The sequence below is a fragment of the Rhodamnia argentea genome, chromosome 3, assembly GCF_020921035.1.
Source record: "Rhodamnia argentea isolate NSW1041297 chromosome 3, ASM2092103v1, whole genome shotgun sequence".
In the NCBI taxonomy this organism is placed as follows: domain Eukaryota; kingdom Viridiplantae; phylum Streptophyta; class Magnoliopsida; order Myrtales; family Myrtaceae; genus Rhodamnia; species Rhodamnia argentea.
In genome coordinates, this window is record NC_063152.1 from 25,617,547 (window position 1) to 25,630,355 (window position 12,809).

General features: G+C 36.7%; 2 protein-coding genes across 2 annotated transcripts; one reads left to right on the forward strand and one right to left on the reverse strand.

The window, feature by feature from the left end:
- Positions 1-5,939: 5,939 nt before the first annotated feature.
- On the reverse strand, positions 5,940-6,473 carry LOC115756386 (putative invertase inhibitor). The gene has a single exon (XM_030696132.1). The coding sequence runs from the start codon at positions 6,471-6,473 to the stop codon at positions 5,940-5,942; it is 534 nt and encodes a 177-aa protein (XP_030551992.1).
- A 160-nt stretch (positions 6,474-6,633) lies between these two features.
- Positions 6,634-9,586, forward strand: LOC115756388 (60S ribosomal protein L6, mitochondrial-like). Its single transcript, XM_048275640.1, is given in 3 exon segments — positions 6,634-6,643; positions 9,152-9,254; positions 9,256-9,586. Coding segments are annotated over 3 exon segments (306 nt in total). The 3' UTR covers positions 9,449-9,586.
- The last annotated feature ends 3,223 nt before the right edge of the window (positions 9,587-12,809 follow it).

Consider the following 12,809-nt stretch of genomic DNA (forward strand, 5'->3'; position numbering starts at 1 on the left):
TTCTCTATTTTGTAATTTCTCTCTCTCTCTCTCTCTCTCTCTCTCTCTCTCTCTCTCTCTCTCTCCTTTGTCCGCGTGCCGGGCCTCAACAACTGGCGGTGTCCCGGCGAGCCTCGAGCTCTCCCAAGGCTAGCAAGCTCGAGGCTCATCCGATCCCAATGACCTTGAGCTCGAGGCTCGCTAATAAACATTGCTAGCCAATCGCGGTGGAGGTAGGCTGAGGTAGGAGGAGAAGGAAAAAAAAAAAAAAGGAAGAAAATAAAGAAAAATAAAGAAAAACATAAAATAACATAAGATAAACTAGTAGACTATTAAAAATATTTAGAAAACCTATTTATGACTCACTTAAGATAGTTATCTTAGCTAATCCTAAATATGTGAAACGAGTAAGTCGGTCGGGTTTGGGTCCGGTCGAATATGGTTCGACCTATATTGACCCATATAACATGTTTTGACCCATTTTTATGTAATACAAATCTAACGATCCATACCTGACTCAATCCATATAACTTAAATACTTTTATATTTAACTAAATCATGAATATATATGTCTTATAATTTGTTAAGAGAAATGATATTGCTAAAATATTTATGTGCAACTTAAAATTTTCATTTTTTATTGTTAAAAATATATAATTTATTATTTAAAAATAATAAATATTTTAAATTTTCTGTTCTCTTTTCCCTTTTCCTGGGCAATCGGAGACAGGGACTAGGTAGAGGTTGGTAGCGAGGCCAGCGACATTGCAGAACATTTTTTATTTATTTTTATTTATTTTTTTACTTTTAAAAATAAAAAAAAAAAAAAGAAAAACTAATATACTTGAGTTGGGGGCCATTTACATGTTGGTGTTTAAGAAGCTGCAGGCCATGGCCAAAAATGGGTTTGTAAAAACCTCAAATAAAACCCATATTGTTGGAGCTTTTCTTTTTTAAACTCATACATAACCCATATCTTAATTCTAATGTGACCCATATTTTGCCCACTCTCGTAAACGTAGGTTAAAATATGAGTCTTTGACCCATATTGACAGCCCTAGCTATCCCATTTATGACTTATTTAAATCTCATTTAGGACCCATTAAGTTTCTACCTAACTCATTTATGATCCACTTTTAAAATTTAAGCAATTCATTTGTGGCACACCAGTATTAAATATGGGTCAAATATGGGCTCCACACCCATTTTGCCACAAGAAGTGTCAATTCACTTGAAATTCACAATTAATGTCGTAGCTAGCAATCTTAGGAACCAGCCTATCTTGGGTCGCGCCCGAGATGACAGCAAGTTGGAACACTACAATTCGTAATAAGGGTAGACCTTAAAACTAATACAAAAGGACCGTATTTTTTGGAGAAAATTCTGTGTTGACTAGCCTCATTAACTAGCTTTGGAGATTCAAACTCCTAACTTTCGAATGAAGCGTCTAAATCAAGCGTTATTTGTCGGTGATGTGAAGCATTTGTTCATGCCATGGAAGCCACCGCAGTTTTACCGAAGCATCACTGGCGAAGACATAACAATAGTCTAGAGAAAATTGTTTCTTTTACATTTTTTAACGAACTAATTTTTTTAATAGTTTTTAAAAAGTTATGATTTTTTATGTTATTTTTTTCTTTCTACTTTATCTATTATCTTCTGCGGCTAGCAAGGGTTGCTGGCTAATCGCTGCGGCGACCGGTAATGCCGACCATCGACCCATATTGTTAAGCACTTTTACATTTAATTCAATTTAAGAAATTTTTTTTGATAAATTATTGAAAATATACATTCCTAAAATATTATGTACAAATTTTTTTTATTAATTTCTTAAAAAATGATTTTTTTTTACTTTTTGCTTATTTGTTTATTATTTATTTTCTTATTATTTTGTGTGTTTGTACTCTCTCTCTCTCTCTCTCTCTCTCTCATCTTTTCCTTCTTCCTCCTTTCTCTGTGTGCCAAGCCTCGACAACCGGCCTCGTCCCAATGAGCCTCGAGCTTGTCTAAGGCCCGCAAGCTCAAGGCTCTTTGGTGAACATCACCCGCCGGTCGCGATGGAGGTAGGCTGAGGTAGGATGAAAAGGAGGAAAAAAAAGGAAGAAAAAAAAAGAAAAACTATCATAAGATAAACTAGTAGACTATTACAAATATTTATTTTTTTTTAAATATTTAGAAAACCTATTTATGACTCACTTAAGATAGTTATCGTAGCTAACCCTAGATGTGTCAAATAGGTAGGTCGGGCAAAGTTTGCATAGGGATGTGTTTGGAGGTTGCGCATGATATAAAAGTGGAGGCACTACTTTCATTGACAAATGAATTATGGATTACCATTTATTGAAACACTTAAAAATATGATGAATAATGGAATTTCTCAGGTTTTATAATATTTAAAGTCCAAACTTTTGATATTACGTTGATGTCCGTTGATCACATTTCGTTTGATGTAGATGACTTGAAATTTCGCACAAATGAAATCATGGCCTTTTGATGTGACTCTTGCTATCAAATAGTGACCGTCCATCGTTGTAATTTTAACCTGAAATCGCATTTAATAAAGGAGGCAAACACTCAGAAATTCGAGGCCACAAGGACAAATGTCGTTTGTACTCGCGAAATCTAATTGATTAAGGATGGATTTGACATCTTCTTCCGTGCTAGGTCTCAATTTTATAGTTAACATGAATGACCATGTGCTTCAGATTTGTGTGAACTCAGACTTTTATTGAGTAATTTGTAATTTGCCCGCGGCAGCAAGAAGTGATTTGGACATAAGAATTTAAGAGCTGAAAGGCAACTCTCATGAGGGTTTCCAATGAGGCTTGGTCAATTGATCAAGCTCCTAGACCAATTATATCTAAAAAAATTTCCTACTATCAAGTTCAGGCCTTGAAAAAGGCGAGTACCGACGAGGGCCCCCTTTTTTTGCGAAGTTAGGACATTCCAACTTGAGTTCTGCTTTGTGAAAATCTCGGAGGTGCAACTTGTGGATTCACTATATCACCTCCTTGAAGCGGGAGACTGCAGCGTTTTCCGTGCATCTATGGTGTAAAATCTAGACATGTACCTTAATGATCATAAAAAAGTAGATTGAATGGAATAATTGAAAATTGAAGTATGTGCAACATTTGAAGTGGTCCGTATGCATGATTCTTCTTTTTAATGCTCAATTAGTTATTTGATAAGTCTTCCTCAACATACAAATGCATAAATTGATAAGTGCATTTCATCTCACACGGATTTTACTTTTAGAACCCGAATATATTCTATCTTATAGGCAATATTAGCCGATATTGAACTAGTTCTCTTTTTCACGTATAGGTTTACAATTATATCATTTATGTTAATAGTTTCATCTATCGAACACTATTTAAATATTTTAATGAAGCAATTTCGCAAAATCCCCAAAATACTAATTTTTGCAACATAGATGCAATTTTGCTGGAATAAAGAAAAGAAATGACATTATCTCCTCATTTTCTGTTTCAACTTCAATTTTTTCTCAATTCTAGCATTGCATTTGGCGCATTGAATAAGGAAATCAAATGAGTATGCACCTATTTTCTTGCGCAGGCAAGTCTCAAGACATTTTTGCTCCCTTGAACCGAAAAATTATGCTCGGGTTGTTTGTGTCTTCAGTAACAGTCTCTAAATTTTCCTATAGATTGGTATCATCCGTCTATGTTTTGTGTTGATGACATTGGAGCATCCACATGTCATCTATGCTAAGACAATTTCATGAAAATCCAATACGAATAAGGTTTCTCGCGAAGACGTTCTTATTTCTACGCGATAATGTGAATTCTCACCACACTACATTAAGATCTTTTCACGAGGTAGTGAAACTCCAAGTGGAATTAAGGTGCAAAGTCGTTCCCACTCCTCTAAATGTGTAGCAATTTAGGATATCAGATATGATATTCTTGCACACTTCTATTGTCGTCGGAAGTAAAATACCTCGGATGATGGGCTACATTTCGAAGGTTCAATCCATAACACCACGCCCTGTTTCTTGTATGATTCGGTTCGCATCTGATCATTTCCCGTTGTGATGTCATCACGTTTGAACTATTATCAATTCCTAATTTATTTTTGTTTCTTTTAGTAATGTTCACGAAGCATAATGTTATTCTTTATGCGGAAACTCTAAATTAAAGAATCTTACATTTTCATGATATTTAGAGGAGCAGAGCCAGCACTCGTCGGCTCAACTGGTATGCCCTTGACCACCAAGATTTCTCCTTTCAAAAGTTCATCATTCCCAAGTGGGTCGGAAGGAATGTGCGGTCCGGTCCGGTCGAGTAATTCGCCTTGGAACCGGAAATCGCCCAAATGAGAACCGGAATGCCAAACACGGTCCGGATTATAGTGAAGGTGTATAAGCGATAGGACATCCTACGCTTAAATGGACGAAGATTATTGGATTTGTTATGCAGGAACATCATCTTCACTGGGAAATTAAATATATGGTTTTGTCAAACTTATAACGAACAAAATGTCTATGTTTTGTTAGATTAGGAGCCACCAGCCCTAAAGTATCACTACTCCAGAATTATGTGCGGCCAAAGTCTTTCACTTTTAGGATCAGACCTGCGGAATTTAACTGTGTGAATTCCGCCAGCATAGGTAAAAATTAACAGGGAACCGGCCGGTTCTAGGACCGAAATTAACATGTCATGCCGGGGCGGTAAGTTGGGTCGACAATATTAATTTAATCACCCAGCATGAACTCTCTAATGATAAGGAGCGGTCTTGAAGTTAATCCCATACCATAAATTCTTCCACGAAACCACATTTTTTGGATGCAATTAATTCCATCCAAACACAAAATCAATTATTATAAATATTACTAAAAATATTCCAGGGGGGAAGAAACGACATCAAGGGTGTTTACAATACACCCTTAATCAAAGAACGATAGTTTTAATCTAATCGTTATCGATTTTATTATAAGGATTATCTGTGGATTCTGGCTGTATTGTCTATTGGCTCATCTGGAGTTGTAATAAGTTCATATGACCTAGGTTTCAAGTGCATGGAACAGTGAGACGAGGAAACAGGCTTGGAGACATGAGACGTGGAAACAAACGTGGAGACTTGCAATAGCAGGAAAGTGCTCCAAGCGGTTATGATGGAAGGCTAATGTATACCAGTGTTCATCAGCTGAAGAAAGCCCCTCGCAAAGACCAAATCTATCTTTCAATTATCTTTATTTTACTGCATTTTAGATTTCCTTAGATGTAGCTGTAATTCTCAGTTCCAACGTGAATTTTTTTTTCTTGGTGCTTCATCGTTGAGTCAAATTCCGGCGCTGTATTGTTGCGCTTTCAAGCTTCGTCGACTAGTCAAAACTCCGGCGAAGTTTGTTTATGTTGGTTCGTTTGTTTGTAATTGCTGTGCTTTCATTTTCAAGTTTCGTCGTCGACCCAAACTCTGTCGAAGTTTGTATATGTTCGTCATCGAGTTAAAACTCCGTCAAGTTTGTTTTTGCGTGGTTTGTTTGTTTGTAAGTGCTGTACTTTGTCGTCAAACTTCGTGGCCGAGTCAAACTCTATCGAAGTTTGTTCGCGTTGATTTGTTTGTAATGGCTGTGCTTTCTAAACTTTTCCGCCAAGTCAAACTCCGATTCAGTTTATATTTGTACGCTTCTATATTGATTTCTATACTCGCTTGGATTTTTTCTGTCCGGGATCACTACAGAATCCGGTCTCCTTCAATTAAAAGCCGGAGATTTACGTTTGATGGTAGATATTTCGTTACGCATTAAATTCCAGCGGAACACGCAATAATGTCATGATATCAACATGTAGAGGATCTCTATCCATAAGAATCCATTTGCAAGAAATAAAGCGTATAGGAGAAAAAGAAGAAGGCTCAGAATACCATGGAGATTCATAGACCCTGCATTTTATTTCATGGCGGAAACACAGACTTCATTACATCCTTTCTGCTCTCCCTCACAAGATAGCCATGATACCAAGCACTATCGCGGACAATTGATAAACGTCAGCATTGCGCTTTGTCAGAGGTGGAACCATGCCTCCCTTCATCGAGAATTGAGTGTCGCACGTATCTTCGCTAGTGATCATTCCAGACACCCAAATATTCAGATCGAGGTAGCGCTTCGCCTTGTAAAATGGGGTCAGGTCTTTGCGTTCAGATGTGGAGTAGGCAAGCAAGCAAAGCGAGAGCGCCTTCTGTAGGCGCGGTTCGGATTTTCGCTTCTGTAATTGCTTAATGTACTCGATCGTGCCTGAGAATTTGGCCTGTAACAGCCTGAGCCCGATCAGCCCTAATCCCTCGACGTCCACCTTCCGGCTCTCCGAGTCTGACCCAAGAGACTTCATGCAGAAGTCGAAGCTCAGCTCTGGATCATTGGCTGCAATCTTCTTGCAGGTGTCCTGTACGATGTCGTCTGCTGATCGGACACAGCGCAAGACCATGAGGAAAATGATCAGGAATAGCGCGGAGATTGAGAATGCACGATTCATTTTTAATTCCTATCACGGAGATGGAGATTTTCACGTAACGAAGACAATGTATGTGTACCGAAAGGACTGGTCATGTTATACATTGACACAGTTTCATACATGGGTACTATGCCAAACCGAGTTTATTGTTAGATGGTGTATAAGGAAAAAATCATCGAAAATGGCAGCAGGTCGATTAGGCATTCTTATTAGACGTTGATACGATTGCCTAATTGAGCAGCCAATTGCGAAAATCAAAATAATGGACAAGTGAATACCAGATTCTCCAATAAGATTACCAAATCGACCAACTCCCATAAATTCATCTTCGAGAACATTTACTCTTTATAAACTGTCTAAAATAAGTTTACATATAGGCATATATTCTTTCGGAGTATAGTTAAATGTGCAATTATAACTGTTTGAATATATTAAAAAACCGTTGAGCTCTCACTTAAAATTTAAAGCGCAACATAACTTTTCGAAAGAAAATGATTGCGTTTGCTAATCTTGAATTGATAAACCCTTGGGCACTCGGTAGTTTTCATTGCTTCCTAGATAATTATTTCATGTTTTATTATGTGATAAATTAGGGATGTTACATTGACATATGCTAAATTTTTTGTATTCGATTTCAGCCTTTTTTGCGTAAAAAAAAAAATCTGGACTTTTCAACCAGATTGCCTAATCGAGAGTTTTTGTACTTGTATATATGTATACATACATGTAAGGAAAGTTTGATAATTGCACGATGTTATGGAAATAACATAAATTAAGTGCATTTCGAAGAAATCTCATCATTCTTGGCGATCTTAAAGTATTTATATCCTTTCCATTTTAATAAATTCAAATCATCAATTTACTCGTTTAAATGGATGCCAAAATTAGCAAAGTAAAAACAAACAAAAAATCCGACGGTTCAAAATGAAACACGTCACTAGATTGCCTATACTCGTGACACGAGTATTTTGACTAGTTTGGTGTTACTTGTAGCTTGCAGGGACGGGATGGGAATGACGTGAGGATTTGACAAAAAAATTAATGAACAGAAAATATTTTGATCGATCACAAAAGTATTTAGACATAAATTATTATCGACAATGAAATTGTTTTTATTGACTTATTATTTTAATAGATAGAAGTGGTCATTTTCAGGAAATTTTTCTTTTCATATCATTTATTTTTTGCAAAATAAATGAAGATTAAGAAAAAGTTATCGAGGGATTTATTATTTTCTTTATGGTTTGTCAAAGTGTACGGGGTACTTCTGATCAATTTGGGGTTAATTCGGAGGGATGTGCATGGATTCACGATCCACGGATCCTCACCTCGACAAAATGATCCGATCTTAGAGCTCGGACTAGTTACTAGTTTCGGGGAAATTGTATTAGACTTTTCAAACATTATGTACAAAATGTAATAAAGAACTTTTTTTTCCACACATTCAAATTCCGAGTATTTTTCTAGAAAGTGCAAATAAGCCCTTTTGATGAGCAGTATTGAAAGTGGTTAATACTACGAAAATCCTAAATTGGTACACTATGACAAATTTAACTCAAATTAATTTTTTGAAAAAAAAAATCCCAAACTGGTACACCTATGATAAATTTACTCCAAAGTATTTTTTTAACCACAATAAACCTCAAATTGATATACTTATGATAATTTTATCCCCAAACTACTTTTCTAACCACAAAATAATCCTAAACTAGTACACATATGACAAATTTACTCCAAAGTATTTTTTTAACCACAATAAACCTCAAATTGATATACTTATGATAATTTTATCCCCAAACTACTTTTCTAACCACAAAATAATCCTAAACTAGTACACATATGACAAATTTAGGCTTGCGCTTTTTTCACTCTTTTTGTGGCTTTGACACTCCTTTTTATGTGTGCTTTGACCATCCTATCTTTTGTGTGTGGTTCATCAAATCTGATACAATTTTATATTATTTTTTTTTAGTAATTCTTTTATTTCGTTTTCTTTCTTTTTCCTTGCGGGTCCATCTTCGTCCTTTTTTTTCTTCTTCCTCCTTCCCACGCCTCCTACCACTCGACTCTCTGTTTTCTCTCCCGCCCGAGTCCGCTTGGACGCCTCCCTCTCCTTCCAAAAACCCAGAATAGCTTCGCCACATTACCATGTTCTCCCCCAAAATAGGATAAAGGGAAGGAACAAACACAGACAATAACATGTGTTTCACTAATTTGCTCCCAAGTCACGGGATGCCGTAACTTTTTTACACAGTGAACTGACACTGTAACTTGCTTCCTTGTTCTCCAGGCGGTGTGGATTTAAAGCTTTCTCTTTTATAATTGAAGAGGGAAAGGAAAAAGGGGGAAGATGGTGAAACATTTTTGAAGTGACTGACTTTCTGAGGCGGAGAGAGTCAACCACCCCTTTTTGGTGCTCTGTGTTTGCATGGCTTCGATGATTCCACACGTCCCCGTTTTATCGTCGCCTTCTCTACGCGTTGGCCCTTTTGTTTTCCTCATTTTGTTTTTCTCGTTTCTTGCTCCCCCCCTCGTTTTTGTTCCCTGCAGACTTTTTCCATAAGTTCTCCATCATCAGTTTTGGGATGTTGTCGTTGCCCCTCACTAATTGACTTGTTGGAAATATTGATGCAGGATATGCTTAATCAGATTCTTTGATCTCAGGGAAAATTGAGCTAATTTATTTTCCTTGACGACAGTGGAGACCAAATTCTTTCACTTTCTCAAAATTGTAGGTGTTGGGTTTAAAGCTAGAGCAGAGGTTGAAGGATTCTTGTACCTAAAATTAGGCTACAATATGAGGTAGCTGATCTCCCGCCGTGCGTTTATTTTGTTTTGAAAACAATGTCGTTTGCTGTACCGGAATCAACAAGCAAAGGGGGCATCAATTTACTGCTGCAATTCGTAGCTACAAGCCTCTGGAAGTTTACAAGACAAAGAGTCTAACGTACATTGATGATGTTATCAAGAAGAAGGCAGGGAAGAAAACAAAATGAGTGTGCAGATGAATACTGCTTCTATAAAAGCATTTATGATAAGATCTTGAAGCAAAAATTACAATTTGCCCTGTAAACTTGAAGGGAGTTTTGTGGCTTGCTACCATCAAATTTTTTGCAGTTAATAGCCTAGTCCATATTAGATACACTTTCAAAGTAGTGAAACACATGTTAATAGTGAAACAAATGTTATTGTATGCGTTTGTTCCTGCCCTTTATCCTATTTTGGGAGAACATGGTAAAGGGGCGAAGCTATTCGGGGTTTTTGGAAGGAGAGGGACACATCGAAGTGAGCATCGTGCAGGAGAGAGAATAGAGAGACGAGTGGGAGGCATGGAAAGGAGGAAGAAGAATAAAAGAAGGAAGGTGGTACCCGCAAGGAAAAAAAAAGAAACGAAATAAAGAATCAACAAAAAAAATCATATAAAATTATATCGGATTTGGTGGGCCATACAAAAGATAGGATGGTCAAAATACATACAAAAAGGAGTGTTAAAACCATAAAAGGAATGGAAAAAGCGCGAGCCTAAATTTACCTCAAATTAATTTTTTGACTATAAAAAATTTCAAACTGGTAAACTTGTGATAAATTTATCCTCTGTTAGTTTCTATTAAATTGGGTTAATACCACGAAAAATCCAAACCGAAACACCCGTGACAAATAGAGGATAAAAATTCAAACCGGTATACCTGTCAACTACTAGGTGTCATCTAACTTAACAATTTGACGATAAAACCAAACGAAAATTAACGGATGATAAATTTGTCATAATTTGGGTATTTAGTGGTAAAAATATTAGTTTTGGGTAAATTTATTAAAGGTGTACCGGTTTAGGATTTTTTGTAGTAAAAAAAACATAGTTTGTGGTAAATTTATCAAAAGCGTACTAGTTTAGGGTTGTTTGTAGTCAAAAAAATAATTTGATGTAAATTTGTCACAAATGTACTAGTTTGAAATTTTTTGTGGTATTAGTCCTATTGAAAAATACTTGTTTGGCATTTGAATTGCCTACGTGACAACTTTAAAATTTTCTCTTATTAGAAAAGGGTCATGATTTAAGCAAGCAAATCAGAAGATTTCGTACTCAGATTGCATATTTCGATAAAGTTTAAGATCCCACGGTACGTAATGAGAGGTTTAAGATTGGATTAGATCTCATAAGTCACAAAATAGAGAGCTTTGGACGAATTTTTTTTCATCCATTTTAGAGCGCACGCTGAATATCAAATAGGATATTTCTATCCTATCTAAACTTATGAGGCAAAACAAATGCTCCCATAAGGAATTTATTAGTGGGCCAAAGTACAATAGAAGTCCTCATGTATGATGCTACGAAATGTTTTGGCATGTTGGATAGATATTGTTTTTTGTCCTTTCGTCTAATTTTAAATCTTACGGCTGGCGTGCTTTGATTTTTTTTTCTTGAATTACTCGAAACTTTCACAAAATATAATTATTGGCACGTCCATCTAATTTATTAAACCGTGGATAATATTCACATTGTGAAGGGACAAATCTTCTTTCTCGAAAAGATTGAATTAAGTTGTTGCTGGGATTGCGCAGCAGAAATCCGATGTCTTTGCTCGAGGAGATCATCAAGAGGGAGCCCAAGTCTGTGCCCATTAACATATCTAATCAAACCAACTTTCACTCAAAAGCTTAAGCTAATGAGTAGTCATCAAATGAATAAATAAAGATCACTCAAGTTCCCAGTAAGAACAAAAGGAATCTTTAATAACCTACGAGCTTGGACATTCATTTGCATTGATAGATTATAACAGTTATTATTAATGTACTGCTACTATTAATATTTCAAATTTTTAAGCCCTTTGTTATGTATTCTAATTAAAAAGAATTAAGAGAAAATAATCGCTCTTCCAAAAATTAGCAATACGAGCAGACAGCTAAGACCGAGAAAGCAAATAAATTACCCCTCCTAACACCCCTTTCTCTTCCATACAAAGCCAAGGCATGGTTAAGTGAGCGAGTCAAGTTAACCATCAAACCCCAACTCAGGCCATCCAAAGGAGCACGACCCTCCTCCCCCAAGCCATCCAAACAAGCCCGGCGGCTCACCAACATGCTGCTCAGCCACGTCCGAGCGTCCCCAGCTGTGTAGACCTTCCCATCAAGCAACCGTTCTAGCCGGGATTTGTTGTTCGCATAGATCTCAGAGCAGTCACTCAGAGCCAACCTATGCCTCATCACGTCGTTGTTACTGATGTCTTCATCATTGTTACGGTTAAAAGACATGAATTTGCGGTCAACCCAGACTTTGGCCTGGGAGACCATTGACATGGCTACTCGAAGAGCCTCCTGTTCTCGAGTGCTAGAGGTGGTGGTGGCAGTGACTAGGACGGTGCTGGTGGTGGTGGCGATGAGGAGAAGGAAGGTGGCGGTGATAGCACAAGTGGACATTTTGGATGGGTTTTTGGGGGTGGTGTGTCGAGTCGAGACAAAGTGAAAATGTAGGATTTCCAATGCAGGAAGTTGTGATGGGACGAGGTTCATCTATAGTGTAATATTATCTCGTGGAAGGCAACGCTTGGAACGGGGTCATGCCCATGTGTCATCGAACGGAGATGGCATTGACCTTAGTGTACTGGCACCAAATTACCAAGGCATTAATCTAAGTTTCGGAATTAAATGTACGAGTCAACCCATGATTGTAAAGAAGCTGTTATTACACTACCACCGTGGATGTTTTGGTCTGCTCCGCATCTCAAGGGCCAGAAACCGTATGTGTCAACGTAAAGATGGAGGCTAATGCTTACGGTAGAGAGTTCTTGATGATGTGAACACAGCAAACTTCCTTAGCTTTCTCATTTATAGAAGAAAAATGCATTTTTAATCATAGTACTTTAGATACTAAACTTTTTTTACATGTTAATTCATCCAACCGCAGTTGTATAAATAACTTGGACATAATAAAGAACTGGCCATTTATACACAGGGCATGTTTATTTCACGGAAAACTCAATATTTAGAATACATTTTCTAAAAACTAATAGGTTGTGTCACTTACAAAATGAATGGAAAAATATTCTCATCACCCACGAAAATAGTTAGTAAAATATTATTATTTATAATGAAAATATTTTTCTGTTGAGTAATTTTTTAAACAATATAACCAATTATTTTTTTAAAAGTAGTTTCCAAATTTTGAATTTTTCATAAAACAAGCGCGTCCTTAATGAGATAACCCGAAAATAATCAGCACAAATGCACATTACACTTGATGCAAGTTGGAAGCGGACAAAATATTGACGAAAGAGCTCGGACAAAGTGAACATTCAAGATGAAAAAAAAAGTCGTTAAAATGTGTAATCCAAAAATTTAAACTAATAAGTGAATGAATAC

Coding starts and splice junctions, on each gene's coding strand:
- LOC115756386 (XM_030696132.1), bottom strand. CDS start 6,473: ATGAATCGTGCATTCTCAATCTCCGCGCTATTCCTGATCATTTTCCTC.